The 23,279-nt window shown below is 43.1% G+C and overlaps 1 protein-coding gene across 1 annotated transcript in view; it reads right to left on the bottom strand.

Annotated features, from left to right (window-relative positions):
- The window catches only part of ACACA (acetyl-CoA carboxylase alpha), a 220,053-nt gene that overhangs the window by 27,145 nt on the left and 169,629 nt on the right, over nucleotides 1-23,279 (bottom strand). The window contains 5 exon segments of the mRNA XM_081108776.1: nucleotides 6,444-6,579; nucleotides 7,463-7,559; nucleotides 10,612-10,708; nucleotides 13,797-13,917; nucleotides 14,750-14,893. Of these exon segments, the coding sequence (XP_080964902.1) occupies nucleotides 6,444-6,579; nucleotides 7,463-7,559; nucleotides 10,612-10,708; nucleotides 13,797-13,917; nucleotides 14,750-14,893 (595 nt within the window).

Here is a 23,279-nt window from a genome sequence, read left to right as displayed (position 1 = left end):
ATTTTATGGAAACCGCCGATAAATTTAATGAATCCCTCAAGGAGTATGGTGAGACCATGGAGGTCATGAAAAAGGACCAATTAGAAATTATGCATACACTGACTGAAATAAAGAATACTTTACAGAGATCCAACAGCAGACAAGAGGATCCCAAGAATCAAGTCAAAGATTTGAAATGCAAAGAAACAAAAAATACCCAACCGAAAAAGAAAAAAGAAAAGAGATTCAAAAAATATGAAGATAGTGTAAGGAACCTCTGGGACAACTTCAAGCGTACCAACATCAGAATTATAGGGGTACCAGAAGGAGAGAGAGGGCAAGATATTGAAAACCTTTTTGAAGAAATAATGACAGAAAACTTCCCCCACCTGGTGAAAGAAATGGACTTACAAGTCCAGGAAGCGCAGAGAACCCCAAACAAAAGGAATCCAAAGAGGACCACACCAAGACACATCATAATTAAAATGCCAAGAGCAAAAGACACAGAGAGAATCTTAAAAGCAGCAAGAGAAAGACAGTCAGTTACCTACAAGGGAGTACCCATCCGACTGTCAGCTGATTTCTCAACAGAAACCATGCAGGCCAGAAGAGAGTGGCAAGAAATATTCAAAGAGATGAATAGCAAGAACCTGCAACCAAGATTACTTTATCCAGCAAAGCTATCATTCAGAATGGAAGGTCAGATAAAGAGCTTCACGGATAAGAAAAAGCTAAAGGAGTTCATCACCACCAAACCAGCATTATATGAAATGCTGAAAGGTATTCTTTAAGAAGAGGAAGAAGAAAAAGGAACTCTTACCATTTGCCACAGCATGGATGGAACTGGAGAGCGGATAAATACCACAAGATCTCACTTATTTGTGGAATATAATGAACAACATAAACTGATGAACAAGGACTGATCCAGAGACGGAGAGGCATTGATTGGACTGTCGGGCCTTGGAGGGAAGGTAGGGGAGGGTGGGGGCAAGGGGGAAAGATCAACCAAAGGACTTATATGCAAGCATATAGGCCTAACCAATGGACACGGACAACGGGGGGTGAGGGGGTGAGCGGGGAGAGGGGGGGTAGAGGGTACACATATGTAATATCTTAATCAATAAAAAATATTAAAAAAAAAAAAATTCCAAAACTCCAGAAGTTGCCCCAGAAAAAACTCCCTCCTCTGTGAGGAATGTGTATGACCATTTACTCTGTATTATGATCAGAGCAAAGACATTTATTCCTTTGGGAGGAAAGCAAAGACAAAAATATTTACTGCTAATTACACTATTGCTGTATGAAAGGCAAGGAATAAAAGACTTTAAGCATTTTACGCTAATTCTGTGGTTATGAAAATAATTGCTCAGTTCAAATTATTTTAACTAAATTAATTCTTTAGTGGATATTTCAACCAATGCTACATAATAAAATAATTGTGTAATTAGCGATACATTTTTCAGTGCTGCTAAGAGTACAGTCTCAGAACAAGTCACAGAAAGGAGTGGCCCTCAACGGTATCACACAGAGAAGAAATGAAAGGCATAAATAAAAAGTAAAACAACAGAAAAATAGCATAAAACGGTCATCCCATGTGCAAAAGAAAAAAGTAACTTAGAAATAAATGAAGGTAGAGTTTCCAGCTTCTTCAATAGTTTCTTAAAGACATACTTACATCAAAATCTGTCTCTGTACTATCTATGATTAATAGACCCAGGTCCCAAAAAGAAAGTGTGTGTGGGGGGGGGGGGTTTGAAGTGTACTTCCATTTGGTTGATTTAAAAAAGTTGGCTTCATAGTATATGCATATAGTTTGGGATGAAACTGAGTATGTGTGCATTTTTTATTTCTGTGAAATGGACTGTGGTCTCTCTTTTTTATCATCACCGCTAGTTTAGTGAATACCAAGAAGCATGCTTGCATATATATTCACACACAAATTATTCAGTCATCAGAAAATCATCTTATTCTTATATCCAAATTACAGGTGAGTAACCTGGGGCTTAATTAAGTGGCAGAGATAAGACTTGATCCAAGATCTTTTGGGATCTAAAGTCCACATTCTACTACCTCATTCTTAACTCATCATTCTTACTGCACAGAGAGGGCACGAGGCTGAGGTAGTCTGCTTTCCAGCATTTGATACGATGGTGGGTAAAACAGAAACCAGAAGAGACTTGAATAAATGATTCAATATTTCTAAATTTCACCTGGATCCTTTGAATGGCCAGAAATGGTACTGACGATACAAAGTGGGGACTGAAAAAAATACCTCCATCTAACCTGGAATACCAACAGACCCACAATCCAACCATCAAAACACCCAACAATCAACAAAGGCTATTGAAACATAAACAAACTCTACAAACAACAGGCTCACACTGAATCACAGCTGCCCAAGCCAGACATTCTGAAAGGCAGGTTGAAGCACTTGGCAACAATCTGACACATACTTGTCTGAAATCCATTTTTAAGGGACAGAGCAAAATCACTGCCAAGAATAGCAAGGGAGGGGCTCTCCCCAAGGGTTTAGGCTAGACATCAGTCTAGGGAATTTTAAAGCTATGCATATGCTGACTGTCAATTCTCAGGCCATAAGAAATGCAACTGGGAATGGAAAATACTGATAGGTTCTTTACTGGAGAGGCAGGAGCTTGGAGCTTTCCAGCATTCTGAGCAAAGAACATCTGCGTGAACGGGGATCACACGGCTCTTCCAGTGTGTTCTCAGCACCCAGACACCAACCCTGCCCAGGGCCTTCGCTTACACAGCGTGGATAAACCCTGGCCACCACATGCACAAACAAGCGAGCAGGGTGGCAGGGTGTTTGTACAGTGCCCCACACTCTGGAAGCTAGAACACATCATATTGACTTGGGGAGAGATTATCTGTTAGAAGCTGAAGGTAAACATTAGGCATAACCAAGCTGCACACACATGCTGTCTCATGAGTTCATTATGGCTGGCTGACACTCTATTTCAACATCCAAGTAATCAGAGGCTTTAACATAGGACTTTCATTCCAGTTAAAGTTTTCAATAAATGTTTTTTTTATTGTTATTTATAACCTGTCCCAGGAAAAAATAATAAGTATAACATGAAAAGCCAACTGAGAGTGACCCTGTAGCACCAGCAGTGAGGCGGCTTAATATCACTGGGATTTGCATCCTATCAAGCTATTCATGCTGAGGCTGGGACCCTGGTGCTAATTTCTAGTAAATTTCACGCTTGATGTCTCCCTGTTGTGGGTCATTGCCGGTTCGTCTAAATAAACTGCTTCCAAATGGCTCTTCCATCTAAATATTCAGCCAGTTTTTATAATTTAATTTTGCATTATGCTGAATAGCCTTCCGGCCAGATAGAACTCATTGGGAAAAAAGCACCAATACCATCTTGACATGCTTTTATTTATTTATTTATATTTTTACTGCTCGAATTAGACCTCCTAGGCCGACTAGTAAAGAGTCGTCCCCCCCCCCCCCCAATAATGTCAATTTTCAGCATAGCAAGAGCTGTCTCTAATCTTTTCCTACTCATTACACACAATTTTGGAGTCATTTTACCCACAGTGCAGTCGGCTCCTGGCTGTGTGTTTGTGTGCACTGAGGGATGGCATAATTGTTTATTTTCCCTCTCTGCATAATCTCCAGCCAGTACTGAAACCAAAACTGCAAACATCTCCCCAAGGGATATGGAATGACTCTCAGTCTAGGTCCCGTTACATGAGATAATATGTAGAGAACATCTTGACTGTATGCAAATACGAAAGGCTACGCTCTTCCTCCCTCTCCTCCTTTTACACTGATCTCTATCTTCCCCAAAGCTTTTTTGTCTTAAATAATGTGTAAATGAATGTAGCAGCACCAAAATTCAGAAAGTTGGTCTACAGCAGCCCAATAACTCATTTTTGACCAGAATTAGGGGGGAGAGGAAAAGGGGGAGTTATTGTTTAATGGGTATAGATTTTATGTTGAGGATGATGAAAAAGTTGGGTATATACAGTGATGATAGTTACCCAACATTGTGAATGTATTTAATGTTGCTGGATTGTACACTTACAAATTGTTAAAATGATAAAATGTTATGTATATTTTACCACAATAAAGAACTGTAACTTATTTCTGAGCTCTTCTCACAATAACCAACTCCAAAGCAGAGGGGAAGCAGGTGAACAGTAACTTTCTCAGGAATCTAGATCCTCTATTCTAGGGATATTCTAGCAGATCAGGTCTGGTCCTAGGCTCTAAAAATCAGCCAACTGTGCTATATGAAGTCAGACAGATCCATGTTCCTTTCCCAAATCTGTCATTTTTAGCTAAATGATCTTGGCAAATATACTTAACCTAAGTCTCAATTTATGTAAATTACAGATAATAATATAACCGACCCCTTAGAGGTGCTTGTTGTGATTATGTAAGATAATGCATGTGAAATGGTGAGCACAGTGGAAACTGTGAAATGGTGAAAAGAGCTCAGTGAATCTTAATTGTTGTTGTTCTTACTGTTACAGGGCTAGCAGCCAATCTAGACCTGGGATCAAATATGTAGCAGAATTGAAGCTTTTCCTACAAGAGGCACATGGCAAACTTATGACCTCTGAATTTGTTAGACAAAATAGCCAGGCTGACTTACTCCTAAGTAATATGCAATGCCCCCTGCCCCTCAGAAGAGATGTAACTAAGAAGTAATAGCATTGCATTCTCTCTTAAATCTTAATGTAAGTCTTACAGTCAAGGAATTTGGGATCAAGTGAAATCTGACGCTAAATGAACCATATATATATATATATATATATATATATATATATATATATATATATATTAAAGGGGTTTTGGGCCCCTTTCCCCGAAACTTAATATGGCATCATCCTCTTTTGAACACGGTGGTATTTTGTTTATACATTATGACTTTATCATTCTGCCCAGGACATTTTTCTTAATTCCTTGAGGCAGTGTCTGTTTCTGACTTGTTTTTGTTTTGTCTGCAGTAGCTAGCATAGGTTCTTGCATATAGGAAGTCAATAAAAATTTGTACGATTGACTTATTTAACCTATACTTTCCATGTCTCATGGTATTTCCACCGATTTATTATCTTGGTTAAAAAAAAATTTCACCTTGATAGTCTATAAAGTATGCAAACTTTAATTTGCATTTATAGTCTGTCTCTCCTAAGAAAAGTATAAAATGTGGTAGTTCTCCAGCAAATATGGGCAAAGGGGTACTTTCCAACTACAGTAACAAAAAATCGTCTTAGTCGTCTACATTTTGCCAGGAAAGCCTGGCCATCCAGGGCTTTTCCTAGCCAAGCAAGGAAAAGTGGTTAGCATAAGACTCGAGAATCTCTCTCCACACAGACCTGGTAATCTATAAAAGGGTAACTTCCTGTTTCCTCCCTCAGAGGTAGAGATGCCCCTGCCCAAGGCATTTCGGTGTCCTTCTCATCACTGTATTTACTCCAGCAGTATCAATTCTTCCCTCCCGTTCCCCTAACCCATCCCCCACTACACTTCAGAACCCTGAGTCCTGTGACACTCCTCAGCACACGCATCCTCGCCCGGAATGTTATTCTGGCCTTAGCATGGCCGTGAGTCTCTGCCACTGGAGAGGCGCTCGGCTACTCAAAGAGGCAGAGCGTGTTTCCCGTGGTGTTCCCCGAACTGTCTGCAGTGGTTCTGCGCACACAGGATTCTCAGTAAATGGGGACACTGGCTGCCTAGTCGCTAAGCAATTCCCACAACAGAGCCCAGCCTTTAATAATGGTCTAATAGGCTGGAGCCCAGGCCCAGGGCTGCTGTTGGATAATAATAAAACATATCACAAATTACCACCAAGAACAGCCACTGCTATAGACTTTGTTACTTTTCTTCTGGTAAAGGCTAATTTCAGTATCTGTCTTGGTCATTGTAAAGTGTTAAGGAGTAACGTCAACAAAAAGTTTGTCCAGAAAAGAGGGATCATATGTTTCAAGGACCATCATTCACCTGTGAAAGCTAATCCATAATAGCAGTCCACCTAGATAACACTAGCAGATTGTTCTGATATTTTGTATGGAATTGTAAAACACTGAATTTTCCCATTCAGGTTACCACTCAGAAGATATCTCAGAGGATGCACAATGCCCCCAAAAGCCTAGGACCGTGGTCGGCAAACTGCGGCTTGCGAGCCACATGCGGCTCTTTGGCCCCTTGAGTGTGGCTCTTCCTAAGCCTTAGGAGTACCCTAATTAAGTTAATAACAATGTACCTACCTATATAGTTTAAGTTTAAAAAATTTGGCTCTCAAAAGAAATTTCAACCGTTATACTGTTGATATTTGGCTCTGTTGACTAATGAGTTTGCCGACTACTGGCCTAGGGTGATGGGCCCCCAGGACACTTATAGGCTCTGCCCAATATAAGCCCTCCCTCCCTCTGCTGCAGGGTACAGGGGAACCAATGAGGCCCCCAGCCCAGAGCCAGGCACTCACCTTTCATCCCACCAGAGAAGCCTCTCCAGTTAGCAAAGACCATCAGAGGCAGCCCTTCACGGTTGAAGTCCTTGACAGCCTGATAGGTTTTAAAGGCAGAGTCTGGGAACCAAACCTGGCCAGCCTGCTGGATTATCTATTGGGGAAAGTGAAAAAGGAAGACACAATTTGAGGGGAAATCTGTCCAAGGTGAATAAGGTTTGATTAAAAATTCAAAATCAAACTAAAAAACAAACAAACCACAAAACAAAAAACCCCACCAGGTTTGTTCATCATAAAGATGTTCTTTGAAGTAGGAAAAAAGATCCTGGATCTTTGACTTTGTTAAACAATCCTCTTTTTGATTGCTGATGACACCTCCACTCTTTAGTCAAAAGAGAGAAACCTACTGCTTCTAATGGAAGGATGCACTCAGTACCCTTGCTTTCCCAGGGCAACTTTAGACTCAACTCCTCCAAGTGGCCAACTGCACAAAGGCTCCAAGTCCTTCACCTCTGTGCTTAGTGTAGCTTTTCCTTTTCTGTGGTTAATAAAGGGACACTCATTGTGACCTTGCTGAATAACCTCCTCCCCGATCTCCCCACAACTCATTTTCTGGATCTTGTCAGGATGTGAAAATGCTATCCATCCTTTATAAAAGGACAGGCTGTGGTGTTCACAATTTGGCAGACTCCACTATTAATTCTAGCAGTAGCTCTTTCATGAGTGTGTTCAGAGAATCTGAGACCAAAGAGCCCTTGGCATTGTCTCGGCTGCCTTTCTCTAAGACCACGTCCCCAACTATTTTCCAGCATCAGCAAGACAACTGTAAAGGCCTATTTAATTTTTCAAGCAGAATTTATCTTGAAGTACATTTAGTGTCATCTTAAGAGCACAAGATGGTCTGAACTCATTCACGGCTGCTGACTGCCCTTCCCTCTAAAATTGATGGTTTGCAGTGCTTCCAGTACATCCACAGGCTCTGCAGACGGGCAACACAGCTCCAAGCACAGGCGTATACTGTACTCAGGGTGACCTACCTTGGCTTCAGAATCCAGGTTTGCAGGATCAGCTGGGATACTGAGTTCCACTGTTCGGGTTTCTACGGCAACTACTCCCACAGGTATTCCTCCTAGCCTGATAAAAAATGAGCCACATAAGAGCCTAATGTGTGTCAACATTACAGCTAGTCATTTATTTTCCAATCCCACCTCCAAACATTGGGGTAAAAACTAGTAATACAGAGAGCAAGGGGAAGTCAGACTCTTCTAGGAGTAAGAGACTCCGGACTTGGCGAATATGGTAAATTTTTGTAAATACAACAGAAAACTAACCTCAGAAGCACTCCAATTCTCCACCACAGGATAAATTCAAACAGAGGGTTGCACTAGGGGAGCCTCTAGCATTCAGACTCAGCAGCCTAGCTTGTGCACGCATGTGCATTCACACACATCTGTCTCTGTGGTTGCCCAATGGAACTTCTCAATTCACCATAAAGTATCTTTTTGATGAAGATGGAGGGAAATGGTCCAAACGGTAGTAAGAAGCTGAAACTCTCACAAACTATTTTAACAAATGATGGCATTGCTGAAACAGTGCTGTAGTTTCCTATGGAGTGCTAATACTGTGGTTCCAGATAGGATCTGAGGGTAGGTCTCACCACTAGGCATGTGGATGGGGAGTGTGTAGGTATGTTATGGGGATGAAGAAAAATGTGTCAAGTGTAGGCAGGTGGTTAAACAATTTAACTTTCTTCTTCATTAGAAAAAAACAATGGGATAGAGAAAACTTTCTATAGTAATCTTGGTGAAACAAATGATCAGTATTGAAAGTATATATTTTAAAATTAAGCTACGTTAATTTTAACAACTGTCCAGGAGCTCAAAGCCTCCGCCCACATCCATGATATCCTCCCAACTTGGTCCTCATAAAGAAAGTAGAAATCGAGAAGCGGGGGGAGCGGGGACAGAGAAAGAGAACTGCAAGGTACAGGGCGAGTCCTTACTCAGAATTGTAATTCAATCTTCACTCTCACAGCTGCATTCCTTGGGGTTGGGACTGGGATGGCTTATAGTCTCTCATCCCCCCATAGCATCTCCATAACAAACTTTTCCATGAAGGATGGTCTTTGGTTGTTACACTGGCTACTGGAAATGGATTCTGATCATCACAAGAGGCCTGACAGGGGCCTGAGTGGGGACCACCCACCCCCTTGTCACTTGCCTGCACTGAATCAGAATCAAAAGCCCTCTAGACAACCAGACAATGAGCAGGAGGTACACAGGAGAGTTTAGAAATATTTCTGTTCACAATGATTAACAATCCAACTGGAAACTTGTAATTGCAAAAGCCACCCTAAATCGGTAACTTATAACTTATATATTAGGGCCCATGTGACCTAATAAAGAACATCTTTATCCGAGTATTACAGTTATTTATTGAACTTGAAAACAGCTCAGAACAACTTCTGTTTTCTATTATACTTCATATAAATTTTATCAGGCTAGCACATGAAGATGCTACATCTTGTTTTATAGTGTGTCCCTGGACAAGGTGCCATGGAATAATAAAAGACAATTTACAGCCAATAGCACACATATTCCAAACATACATACCCAAGATGAGTTTTGGCAGCACTTACAGTAACAATCCCAGAAGAATACATTTATATTTATTTCTCGAAATGCCATTGCTTTTGAAAGAAGCTAGCTCCATTTGTGTTTTATATACTTGTGAGCATGTGTATGTGTTTGGAGCAAGAAGCCCAGAACTCATCAGATGGAAAGAAAGAAGTCAGAGTGAGTGTCACAATAAACAATGGCAGAGCTAGCCAAAGCCACACTTGACGGATCTTGCTCACAGATAATCCCTATTCTTCCAATCATAAGGGTAAAACATTATTCTCTTGTTTCCCGTGGGAGAATATTAAAGATCTTAACAAAGGTTTGGCTTTTGGAGGGTTAAAAATCTGTCAGGTTTTTTACAGACAAGAAAACTGAAGCAGAATAGGTAAGAGGAAAATTTTCAGAAAAGTTGGTCTGAATGTGGTGGGAGGGACTCTCTATAGCAAACTGATAGGTCCTGGGTAGAAGGGCTCTCTCCTCTAGTGCACCCCCCACCTCCCCAGTGGGAATTTTTCCAGGCACAAAGAATTCTCACTGGGACCCAGAAGCCTGGGGTTAGGTGGAAGACCCGAGACGCGGTGAGAGGAAAACGGGAGCCAGTCCCTGTGGGCTTGTTGGGGCTAACTCCTGGCCTGCCTCTTATTCTTGCCACAGGGGAAGATCCTGTCTGTGGGATTTGCCATCTGATGGCTCCTTGTCACTGGCAGCACAAGCCATACTGACCTGCTGTACTGAGAGAACCACAAAGCCTAGAATTATTTTCAAGGCTAGAATCTAAATCTCAACCCGCTGTGGCATGTCTGAGAATCTTGGGCAGGTGCCACTTTTCACTGAGATAAGAGAAACTGATTGTCCCCAAGAGGCAGGTGAGCTCCAGATGTGGGTCCCGAGGGCAGCAGGTCTCTGCAGTGCAGGATGAGAGTAAGATCGGCCGTGGCAGGCGCTCGTAATGGGAGCGCTACGGATTATTTCGTGTGGAGCTTGCTGTTGAGTGAAGCACTTCTTAGAGTGGGTATTACAATCTAACAGAAACTTTAATTTCCCATTTGAAAAATACAGGTATCCCAGCTTATTTTACTCACTCCTGCTTCAGGTAAACTCTTTTTTGGGGTAATTCAAATCTGACGATAAACCAATATAGTGCCACTAACTTGTTACTTAAATAAGCTCGATGACATGAAGGAACTTCTTTCAAGTTACATAGAGAAGTAGGTGAGACTGAGTTAGTTGTCACCTACTTCTGAAAGAAAATGGTCTTTGGGAAGGGGGGCGGTCATGGCGGGCTGTAGCTATTTACAGCCCCCAAACAGTGTTTCTCTCAGCATTATAACGAGGAAACTGTCAAAACTAGACTTTAGATTAAACGCATCACTGGAGACACGCACTGAATGACTGCTGGGAACTGGTCTTCCAGTCATGCTGCCTCTGGAATGACCATGATCCAATATTCTTAGAAAGTTTAGACAAAGAGAGCATTGTTGGTAAGAACCTGTATAGTCCTGGCCCTTTCCTTTCTTATTTTCATTTGGGAGGAAAAGGAGCTTCCAGAACAAAAGAGCTCTTACCTGGCTCTGCCAACCACCACGGTCTGGGCCCAAGGCTGCATGATTTCCGAGAAAGACCCATAGTCAAAAAATCCACTCAACCACTGACCTTTCTGGGCTACAGAGGAAAAGAAAGAGAACAAATCAATTCACTAAAAATGCACTGGAATTCGAAAATTTAACATTGGATTTGGGGGAGTACTTTGGGGAGTTTGTTTTGTTTTTAACCATATTATAATAGATGGAAGCATTAGGCAGCTAAATATTCATCTGCCTTCAGACATCATCTCCTAGTTCATTTGCTAGACTGCATAGATTCATTTATCAGCAAAAGCATCATTTATTGTTAAACGATGGGGTTCAGCTAGCAGAGAGAGTTTGCATTGCTTTTAAATAAATAACTTGGCTTTTTCAAAACATCACAAACATTTGTCAAAAGGCAGCCAAGTTGTTAAAGATGTTTTCAAAACATCTACTTCTATTTTAAAGCTTAGCTTACAATTTTGTTTGATTTCACTGATTTTCTTTTAATGGAAAGCTGAAGACCACCAAATGGTAAGTATTAATATTCAGATGAGGACCCAAATTTGGGGAAAAGAAAAGGGACTCAACTTTTCTGCTACAAAAGCAACAAAATATACTTCCTCTTTATTTATAGCTGACCAAGTATAATCTCTCCACAAGAAAGGGCCATGCCTACATATAGACAGATAGGAAAAATTTAATGGTTAAGATGCATATACTTACTGTCATTAACCTCCCTTGCACATAGAATTTGCTTTACTGGCAGCACATTTAACTTTCAACACCTTAATTTAAGGAAAAAAACAACAAACCCTTTTGTCCAACAGGTATCTGTGTTTGACCAGGGCCCCATAAAAGCTTCTGCAAATAACCGTCTCCTAGCATGCCCTCTCAGCTCATGGCTTCTCAGTGATTCTTCTAATTTGAACATGGCCCTCCGCCCCTTAAAAGCCCAAGTCCAAAACCAATTAAAAGTGGAGATCCGAGCAAGCTAACCTCTGCTGACTTAAACAGGATGGAGAGTGTTTTATCAAGACTAAACTTGTAATTATTGTGTTCTACATTCCTTGCCTCTATGGCCCCAGTGTAAAATGTGATCATCCATTTCAAAATTATCTCTCTATCTGAGCCCAAAGCCGATCGTTTAGATTCTGGTCTCGTGTTGGGCGTCAGTTTGAAGAATATCACAGCACTATCTCCTCTAATAAATGACTTTAACTTTTCACCTAGAAGATATCTGCTTTAACTTATCACAGGGAATCATCTGCTTTCCTTAACGTTTCCACTAAATTAAAATCCGAAGTCACTCGATTTGGGAGCGAGTGTTAGCTGCACACAGACAGCAGGATGAATGACTAGGGAGTCCATGAAAAAATATTATCCCAAACCCAGAAAACTTAAGTCTATCACAAATTCCATTTTACTCTGTAGATCTCATTAATAATGGCCAAGATAATGCCCCACCTTCCCCCATACATGCCTCATACCTGTTCACCCCATGAAAGAGAGCACATTTTTTGATGATGGTTCTAAACCACGTTTCTGAATGCATCAGGATATTGTAATTTCAACTTCATCTACTTGGGTCATTTTATGATTCGTACTTCAATAACAATAATTTAGAATTATAAAATTCATTTCAAAATGGAAATGTTTTCTTCTTTAAAAACCTTCCTGCCTTATTTATCAACTGGGGGCTATGGCTATTACGGGGGGGCAGGAGAGGGTTGCTTTACTGCCCTCAGAGAGCTGGCCATGTTCAGTTCAAACGTAGAACTTAGAAGCTAGCTCCCATGGCTCCCCATGATTCCTAGGGGAACAGTCACTGAATCTTGTTCTGAATTTTCTCACAAAAGTCCTGGATTTTATCTCAGGTTCATAGTACTTAATATAAAAATGGTATAAAAAATGAGAGGTAGAGAAATTACAATGGTGATTTTTCTGGCTACGTAAGAAAAACTATTTAGTCTCATTAAGATTAATAAGAAAAGGTACTGAAGACAACAGGTAAAATTTTAAATTAAAATCAACCTTCCTTTGGTGATTTTTCTACACTATCTATAATTAGGCTTCAGATTTAGCCCCAGCTCCTAAGTAATAGCTGTGTGACCCTGTGCAAACCATTTAACTTCTCTGAGCTCCTAAAACGATGATCTCTTTGTAGCTGTAAGAGGCAGCAAGCCCAAATAAGATAATGTATATAAAATGCTTTATCATCCCACCTGGCTTAGAGTGGGTGCCCACAAAGGTTGATTAAGTCTTCCTTATGAAGACCTCTTTCTCTTTCAACAAAAATCATAATTGATTCAAATTTCATTATCCCTATAAGATATAGCCTTTCTTTGCAATAGTTGCAATAAACATACAAAAAAGAACAAACACTTTCTTAAACAATTTGAAACAATAGATTCTAAGTGGAGCAGGGGGACTTGGGCTTCACAGAAGAACTTCCTAATGAGTATGGTTTGTGAAACAACCAAATGGACTGACAAACAAAAACACACATTTGCCTTGCATGGAGTTACCTTTGTTTGTTTGTTTCTGTTTGGAAAGTTAAGATAAAATCAGCCCCAAGACAGAAGCCTGTATTAGAGAAACATGGACGAAGAGCTTGTTCTTGCTCTATATATTGGTAAAATTAAAAGTTCTGGGCAATCTCTTCATGAGTAGATGATCTTATATTAATAACTAAAGCAAGTGCCAACACTATTACCACTATCGTAAGAAACGAAGGGTGCATGCAGGGGGGCTCAGCGGTAGCTCGCTGAGAAAGGTGTAGTCACACTTGACAAGGAGGGGTCCCAAAGACCTTTCTAGCACCGACCCAATTAACCTATTTATAGAAACTAAATGCCCGAAGATTCTGGTCCTATAGTTCTATGACTTTATGACTTAATTTAACTGCTTTAAAGTCCTTGAGCCCATTAAATAGTAAGTGCTTTAATAGCAGAAGAAACAGAAGCAATGCTTATGACTCAATGGCTGATTTGCAAATCTCATCTCATTTTTCATTTGTTCTTAAAGAATTTTCCACCTTTTTCTTCAGATTTTTCTTACTTCCAGGTACTTAGTAGCTGTTTTCTTTGTCACGTGCTATTGTGCAGAGATTGGTCTGTGGTTGGGAAGAAAAACCCTGAAAGCTGCAGGGCCAGGGACCACAGAATCCTTAAACATATACATACTTGGGTGAGGACGGCCTGCCAGCATCCATCGAGGATCATATGGGGCCTTTGTGGGGACAAACTCGATAATTCTATCTATAGGATCCTTGGAGTTCAGGATAGGAACAGAACTGTTCACGCTCTGAAAGGAGATTGGGAGGGAAAGAGCACAGCAGTCAGTAAACGTCAATCCAGCGCGGCAACAGTCATTACAAAGACAACAGGGCCCTCATGCGGAGTTACCCCCATGAGCCCCAATCAGCAGCTAGAAGCATTCCAATGGCATGCCAGGCCCTGAGGAACAGGAGCAGGTCTCAAGTTCCATGTAGGACTCTGGCCCCAAGTGGTGCCTTCTGACTGATTGCAGTGTGCCCAGGCTTTCTGGGAAGCTTTCCAGAGGGACGGCTGGGTATTACAAAGGAGAAAACCCACAGTAAGGAGAAAGCCTTAATATGCTGAGATCTGAGCCCAGGGAGGCCATGGAGACTCCTGTGGCTAGAAAACATCAAAAAGGGGCCTAACCAATGAAATCTGAAGATTTTGTTGTTGTTGTTTAATCCTCATTGGAGGATATTTTTTCCATTGACCTTTTAGAGTGAATGAAAGGGAGGGGTGGGATACAGATAGATTGATAGATAGACAGATAGAAACATGAATGTGAGAGAGTCACATCAATTGGTTGCCTCCCACGCCCATCCCAACGGGGCTGGGCATTAAACCTGCAACCCAGGTACATGCCCTTGACCGGGTATTGAACCCATGACCCTTTGGTGCACGGGCTGACGCTCCAACCACTTGGCAACACTGGCCAGAGCCCAAAGGCATTTTAAAGGTAGAAGGCAAAAGATGGCTCTAAGAAAAAAAGAAGTCAACAGCTTTCCGAGGAACATTTCATAAAGGATTCCTGCACTATGAGGAGTTCTCCAGTGCAGAGGCAGCAGCTGTGGTGGAAAGGCCGGGTTCTGCAGGCTCACCTTAGGCATGTATGATAGCCAGTGCAGGATAGTGAAGACCCCCTCAAAGTCATCACAAACAGTGCTGTGGGTCACCCCATTGTTGTGCATGATCTGGATGCCACCGAGCTGGTTATTGGAGGTATATACTTCCCGCCCGAGAACCTGGAGAAACGAGCAAGAGACATTGGTCTTGACAGAAATAAAGGCCAAGTCTATTTTGTTATTCTCACTAAAAAGGGTTCTTTTCTCCCCAAGACAGAGATTCCAGCTTCTGTGGTTTGTTTGAAGGGACTATCTGGACCTTTGTCCTAAAAAGAAAACTTAGAAAACAAAAAAGGATTTTAAGCAATCACATATACTATTGCAATTTAAAAATGAGCAAGCCTCTCCCTCTCTTTCTCCTAACTGCCAAAGATACGCACAGCATCCTTCACACTGAGCTGAAACCACAGCGGTGGGCGAGCCTGGGGCCCAAGACAGCAGCTACCGCAGCATCTGCAGGCTGGAGAAGTTACTGTGCATGTACACAAAACAGGTAATGTGCCCGTCTTCTGACAACCTTCAGTCACAAGTCTCAGTTAAAAAAGTGCTGTGAGGTTTAGATTCCCTTTTTTAAAGGATTACTTTTTCCCTTGTATTTGATTTTTAAAGCTGGTCTCGATACATAAGCCCTAGGGCTGGCAAAATCCTGAAGCAACTCATGATACAGACATGAACCCTCGAGTCTATAGTCCTTTGTGTGCTGGGTGCAGGGCAGTGATTTATACTCAAGCCCGCCTCCCTCCCTCTGTCCTTCCCTCCCAAGGTTCCTGGGAAGTCGGAGTCTCAATCCCAGGGGTATCCCTAGAGTTTAACCCTTGTGAGGTGGAAGGCAGGCACCTGCAACTGGAAACCACAAAGTTTCCGTTAAAGAAGAAAAAATATTCTTGAACTTGGAAATTGTAGGGTTTCTTTTTCTCTTGAAGATCGGTTAGTAATTCCTTTCAGGGAGGGAGCTTTTCTGACCCAGCGGATGGAAGCCTGATCACTGGCTATCGCAACTGCTGAGTGTTAGTAATTGCCAGTCATCTAGGGTAGCCCTGGAGAGCTCTAAACAGTTGTAGAGCGCTTACTGTATTTTACTTCTTCTTTCCCTCTCCCCTCCTCCTTTAGAAAATAACCACAACACACATTTCTTCCTTACTAACTTTTATTCATTTCCAGCCTCTGGGGAGAACCTAATAAATGAAAGACCAGTAGGTTCTGTATATGCCCATTGTGCCCCTTCTGGTTAGGAGCTCCAAGAGGTTCCCCCGCCTGCTGGGTCAGCCCCTACATTAAGATCCCCCAAAGGCTGAGGAAGTTGGTGACCAAGTAATCACCTCAGTGTGACCCTGCTGGCCTCAGTTCCATTTAACTTCAGCAAGGACGGGCGGAAGAAACTCGCCTGAAAAGCATATGGAAAGCAAAATTGCTCTCAGATCGCTGCTTCCCTTGATAAGGAAGTGCTGAGAACAAGCCTTTGCAGGCAGCCCTGAGCTGAGCAACATGCCGGCAGCTCCTTTGAAGGAGCCCGGGGAACAGCGGAGGCCGTATCTGACCACTGGGCTCCATCCTCCTCTCAGCCTGTCTTTAATCTCAGCCCAGGCCGGCGGCTCTTTTCTCATTCTCCTGCTGTCTCTTTCCATTTGCCCTCTCTCTGACTGATACACTGATCTCTCGGTCACTCGGCTTTCTGCTCCACTGAGTCCATATTACTAATAACACCTCCGCCACGGCCAGTTTACCTCATGAAGGCAGGAGCACATCATTACAAAATAAACTCATAACTTTGACATTCTAGCAAATACACGCCGTTTGTTATTTTTATGGCTTTAGTCTTTCTAACAGGCAGAGGGCATCACATACCTGTTTCATTTATATCTTTAAATGTGTACACATATGTACACATGTATCAGGAAATAAAACAGGACAAAAAAACCCAAACCAAAGCAAATATCCAAAGCAGGGAATGGATGGGGGAGACACTGATGGACGCAGAAACCCTGTCACTCGGGGAGGCCATGCTCCGATCTGGCTCCGGTTTTATGGACGTCATAAACCTGATGGCCCACAACTGGTCCTTCTGGGACAGACCGCCTCTCTGCCAGAAGTCATTCGGTGTGATCAGCAGTATTTTTAATTATTAAAATAAAGCTGAAAACGGGGGGGGGGGGGGGAGGGGGTAAAAAGGAGACACTGTGCTGACTGTGAATACCTGACATTCACCATCTCTGTTAGGAGCCAAGAACTTGCTGCCTGAGAGAGAGAGCTGGACCATTTTCTACGGAGAGTCACTATTTTCTTTCCTATGAAACACTGCCTCTAGTGCTTGATAATCTCTAGCAACTTAGAATTTCTCCAAAATTAGTAATGGACCTACGAAGAACCCGCGAAGAGACCAGAGCACACCAAGAGCAGCACAGCCGATCAAACACACCTTCCTCAGACGTCCTGGCCCCGCCTTTCAAAGAAATAGAGCATCCGTAACAGGGCTACTCCCAGAGGCTCTGTCACTTGCCCATTCTGTCCCATATTCTTACAAACTAATGGAGACAAACTGGGAAGGAACGAGAATTTAATAACTTCACATGTCTTCCCTTTACTCAGGTTCTGATGCTTTGTTCTGAAAAGGCAGCAGTACTTCTACACTTCCTCTCCTCTGGATTCAGAAAGAAAACTAACTGGAGCCAACCACAACCAAGAACATTATTTCTGGGCTAAACAAATGTTTTTCATGTGAGAAGATTCATTTAATTTTGGAATTAAAGAGAAAAAGAACAGGGTAGATAAACAGTGTATCCGAACGGCTCTCTCTGACCAGCCTTATCTTAGGAGGTCGGGGGTGGGGAGGGGAAGGACACAGAAGTGAAACCTGCTTCACTAGCCACAAGCGAACGCTAGCAATCATAGCTACTTAACAGTCGGTGAAGAGAGCGCTGTACCCTCCAGTTCATCTTCAATGACCGTATGTTTGGAGCACGCACCAGTAGAAGGAGGGCGCACACAATAGCTCCTGATTTATAGGGGTCATTGCTGACTCAAGTGGTTTTAATGATTTTAGGATACTTCAGAACAAAAGCTCCAACCAAAGAAGCAGAATCTGGGCTAGGATAAAACCCATTCTGCCTAACTCAGAAACGATCATACTGGAACAGTAACACAAACCCCGATTCGCATCGAGGGAGACAAAGGAAGGAGCCCACATAGACAGAACCACTATTTTATTCCTCCATATGTTGCCCTACCAACCTTCTAGAGAAAAATATGAGGTAAACAACTCTCATCACCATAATATTTTCATGAAGAAGATGCATTTCATTCATCAGTTTTTTCCAACTTTGACATATGCATTTGTATATAAGCTGCTGCTGTGTTTCATTCCCCAAATTATTTCTCTCACATTTTTCTACTGCATGACACAAACTTTTAATTTATCTGCCCAACAAGCATCAATAACCACTTAAGCACAGGAGCTATTCAGACAGAGGTGACTCTCCTGAGGCCACACCTTGCTGCTCCCCAGGTCTAAAGTGGAGAAGCAGTACCATGTAATATTAAAAACAGGCACCATCTGAAGAGAGCCCACACCAGCACAACTGAATAAAAGCTGAGTCTGAGGGGAAAGAGGGTCTTCATCCCCCCTCAATATAAACTTAAGCCTCACCCAGCATTCATTAATTGGGGCTGGCAGACATGAGAATTAAGGGCACTGCATAAAAGCCAGTGATTAGCAGAGGCACAATTGTTAAAGGCCCCACCAAAGATGCTATGTAGCCTTTAGAAATTCTGAGATACACAGGAAGTGCATATGAATGCAGTCATACATGCATGCTAGGCCTCCGCAGCTCTTGCTGCTTATCTAGAGACACTGCAAACAGCTCGGGTTTACCATAGCTGACAGGCAACGGAAACAGTCTAACATACCGCCTGCTCTCTCCCTTAAATCCCTTTTTGGAGATCGAGATAAACACGTTCTTCCTTTCCCCGGTGCCTGCCTCCTGACTGAAGTGGCAGAGCACTGTGAAGTTTTGTGCAAATGAAATCACTATGTAATACTGAATGAGTGTAGTATTTACTTGTCAGGATATTTGTCAGGACAGACATTGAGATTTCCAAGTTTCACAGATGCAACTTTGTTCAGTTTTTTTAAAACATTGCTTTTGTCCTGATATACACATTATGCTGGGGACCCTCAGACTTATAGGCAAATATTTGCAATCGTGTGCTCAAGATGTGAAAAATAATGATGCATATCGATGCAATAAAAAATGAAATCTACCACTGCTTTCCCCCTTTCTCCAATCTTTCCCCCTAGGTGGGTCAGGGCAATCTTCTATTTAAAGAAGCAGGGAGTACAAATTCTTCCTGCATCTGAGAATTAAGCTATGCAAGCTGGGTCCTTGCTGCAGTCCTTCTCATTACGATATTTCCATTCTCAAGAGGACTTGAGAAGGGGTTTTGTAAATTTCCTGAGCAATCATCATCACTGGACTTCATCCATGATTCCTGATATTAACGTCATTCTGGGATCTGCCAGATTATTCATAAAGGTTTGGCTAAGGCAGAAAGAGAGATAGATATGAGAAAGCACACACGGGATCAGGGAGAAAGTGGTAAAACAGGGACAAAAGAAAGGAGGAAGGATGAGAGAGAGAGGAAAAGGGAGGGGGAGAGACAAGAGGACAGGGAAGAAAAAACGGCAATAGCTCATCTACTCCTGCTGCTAACATCCTCCTCCCTGACCTGAGAGAACTACATTTTTAAAAGCTGACAAGTAATTCAATCTCCAATTAACAATTTTAAGTGGTGCAGCACATATTACTGTGTAAATGTTTCTCCAGGAATATATCCAAGGGTGAATGGAATTAAATCTCTAGGGAGACAGGACCAGCGCCTATGTGACCCAGAATATTTGGAGAGTTTCAAGATACAGTCTCTTAATACACAGACTCAGGGTTATAATTTCTCCTCCTCTCCTTTATTGCCACTGGCAAACTCGAGTGCTGGTTGGCAGTGATAGGCTAGGTTTGGGGATAGACAAGGGGCACTGTGACACAGTGCTGGCACAGGATGGGAAAGCCTCTGACTTGAGATGGATTCAAGACCATCCACTGCAAGACCAAACATCTCTCTGTAAAAAACAAAGTTATGAAGTGATCAGGCTGGCTGATGGATAAATTAGAGGAAAGGGACTGTGCTACCTGTGGTAAGAAAAGATAGTCAGCAAAAAAAGAGACTGAGGTAAAGGCCTGACATACACTGGAAGACCTGTTTACTGAGGTATAGAGAGAGCAGAGGGATGAGCTAGATGGCAGAAGGAAGATGCGGATTTGAAGGTGAACTGGGTGAGGAACAGAGAATCATTCTGAACGTAATGGTGGTAGAAAAGAGCCACATGACAGCCTGTCAAATACACCAGAGAAGGCATAGGCTTCCGGAGCAAACACTGACTGCCAGAGAAATCACTCATTGCAGGGATCCATCAACTGCCCATTTAGCTACAAACTAGAACATACTGACAATAAGTTACTTCCAAATATGGAAATTTTTAAAAGTCTGGTTTATTGAGGTGCAATTTACATACAGGAAAATCATCCTTTTTTAGGTGTACAATTCTATGAATTATGACAAAAACACAGTCATAGAACCACCACCACAGCACATCAAAGTTTTCATCCCCAAAAGTTCCCTCATCTCCTTTGCAATCAATTTCCTTCCCTCACACATACCAGTCATGGATCTGCTTTCCGTTGTAACAGTTTTGCCTCTTCTAGAAGGTTATATAAAATGGAGTCACACAGTATGTAGCCCTCTGAGCATGCTTCTTTCAGTTAATAAAACGCATCTGAGATTCATTCATGCTGATGTTGGCATCAGTAGCTCCTTTTTACTGCAGAGTAGTATCAATTTTATGGAAACACCATAACTTGTTTATCTCTTTGCCTATTGGTGGACATTTGGGTGTCCAGTTTTTGGCAATCCTATCTAATAAAAGAGTAATATGCAAATTAACCATCACTCCATCACTCCGTCACAAAGATGGTGACGGCCATGGAGCTGGAGCGAGGAGGAGGCTTGGGTTGCTCCCGGCGATAGAGGAAGTCAAGCTTCCCGCCTGCCCTGGCTGGCACGGGGCTCCGCTCAAGGCTACAAAGTTTCATTATAGAAGATAAATAAATCCCAGATACCTGCTTCCAGCCGGCAGTGACCTCTACTCAAGGAGGGGCTGGGAGCCTAGGTTGCCAGGGGCAACCCAGCTGACCTGGGCTCTGCTCAAGGCTACAAAGTTTCAATTGTAGAAGATAAATCTCAGGGAAAAAAAGAAAAAGAAAAAAGGAGAGGTTGGGAGCTTGGGTCACAGGGAGGGGGTGGGGGTGAGGGAGTGTGGCCAGCCTGAAAACAGCCATCAGCCCCTCACCCAGGCTGGCCAGGCACCCTAGCGGGACCCCCCCCCCCTGAAGGGGCTGTGGTCAGCCTGAAAATGGCCCTCAGCCCCTCACCCAGGCTGGCCAGGAACCCCAGTAGGGACCCCCACTCTGAAGGGGGTGTGGCCAGCCTGAAAACAGCCCTCATCCCCTCACCCAGGCTGGCCACACCCCCATGAGGTGAGGGTCCCTGCTGGGGGACTTAACCTGCCTGCAAACAGCCATCAGCTCATCACCCAGGCTGGCCAGGCACCCCAATGGGGAGCCCCACCCTGAAGGGGGTGTGGCCAGCCTGAAAACAGCCCTCAGCCCCTCACCCAGGCTGGCCAGGCACACCAGTGGGACCCCCACCCTGATCCGGGACACCCTTCAGGGCAAACCAGCGGGCCCCCACCCGTGCACCTGGCCTCTATGCTATATAATAAAAGGGTAATATGCAAATTGACCCTAACAGCCGAACAACTGGGAATGACTGGTCACTATGACACACACTGACCACCAGGGGGCAGACGCTCAATGCAGGAGCTGCCCCCTGGTGGTCAGTGCGCTCCCACAGGGGGAGCTCTGCTCAGCCACAAGCCAGGCTGACGGCTGCCAGCACAGCGGTGGTGGTGGGAGCCACTCCTGCCTCGTCAGCAGCACTAAGGATGTCTGACTGCAGCTTAGGCCTGCACCCTGCTGGCAAGTGGACATTCCCCAAGGGCTCCTGGGCTGCCAGAGGGATGTCTGACTGCCAACTTAGGCCTAAGCCAGCAGGTGGACATCCCCCGAGGAGTCCCAGACTGTGAGAGAGCACAGGCCAGACTGAGGGACACCCCCCGAGTGCACAAATTTTTGTGTACTGGGCCTCTAGTTATGAATAAAGCTGCTATAGACATTCATGTATGGGTTTTTATGTGGATACTAGGGGCCCAGTGCACGAATTCATGCACCAGTGGGGTCCCTGGGCCTGGCCTGTGGGATTGGGCCGAAACCAGCTCTCCGACATTCCGAGGAGTCCGGGATTGTGAGGGTACAGACTAGGCCAAGGGACCCCATTGATGCACAACTGGGGCCGGGAAAGGATGTAGGAGGTTGGCCAGCTGAGGAGGGAACCATGGGAGGGCTCCAGGGCATGTCTGGCCCATCTTGCTCAGTCCCGATTGGCCGTACCCCAGCAGCAAGCTAACCTACCAGTTGGAGCATCTGCCCACTGGTGGTCAGTGCATGTCACAGCGACCGGTTGAGCGGCCTTAGCATGTTATTAGCATATTACTCTTTGATTGGTTGAACGGATGACTGGACAACTGGACACTTAGCATATTAGGCTTTTATTATATAGGAAGACAGATTTTCATTTCTCTTGGGTAAACACCTATAAGTAGGACTGCTAGGTTGTATGGTAAGTGTATAACTTTGTGTGTTTTTTTAAGCCAAACTTTTTCAAAATGGCTGTACCATTTTGCATTCCCACCAATGTGTATGAGAGTTCCAGCTGTTCTGCATCCTCATCAATACTTAGTATTGTCAATTAAAAATTTTTATTTTAGTGGTATCTAATTGTGATTTTAATTTGCATTTTCCTAATAACTGATGATAAACATATTCTTATGTACTGTTTTGTTTTTGTGTTTTAAATTTATCTTTATTGTTGGAAGTATTATAGATGTCCCTCTCCCCCCCTCATTAACTCCCTCCACCCCCACCAAGCCTTCACCGCACTATTGTCTGTGTCCATGGGTTATGCATATATGCATATAAGTTCTTTGGTTAACCTTTTCCTGCCTCCTCTTCCCTCTGAGATTCCATCTCCCTCACCCATCTGGCAGCCAACAAAAAGTTCTCTGTATCTACAAGTCTGTTTCTGTTATGCTTATTCATTTTGTAGATTCCATTGTTGACAGATATGTATTTATTGGCATTTTACTGTTCATATTTTTGATCTTCTTCAAGAAGACCCTTCAACATTTCATATAATATTGGTTTGGTGGTGATGAACTCCTTTAGCTTTTTCTTGTCTGGGAAGCTCTTCATATGTCCATCTATTCTAAATGATAGCTTTACAGGATAGAGTAATCTTGGTTGTAGGTCTTTACTTTTCATCACTTTGTTTATTTTTTGCT

The sequence above is a fragment of the Myotis nattereri genome (genome assembly GCF_964212035.1).
Source record: "Myotis nattereri genome assembly, chromosome: 16".
In the NCBI taxonomy this organism is placed as follows: Eukaryota; Metazoa; Chordata; class Mammalia; order Chiroptera; family Vespertilionidae; genus Myotis; species Myotis nattereri.
The sequence above is the reverse complement of the archived record's forward strand: the minus strand, read 5'-3'. Positions and strand labels throughout refer to the sequence as shown.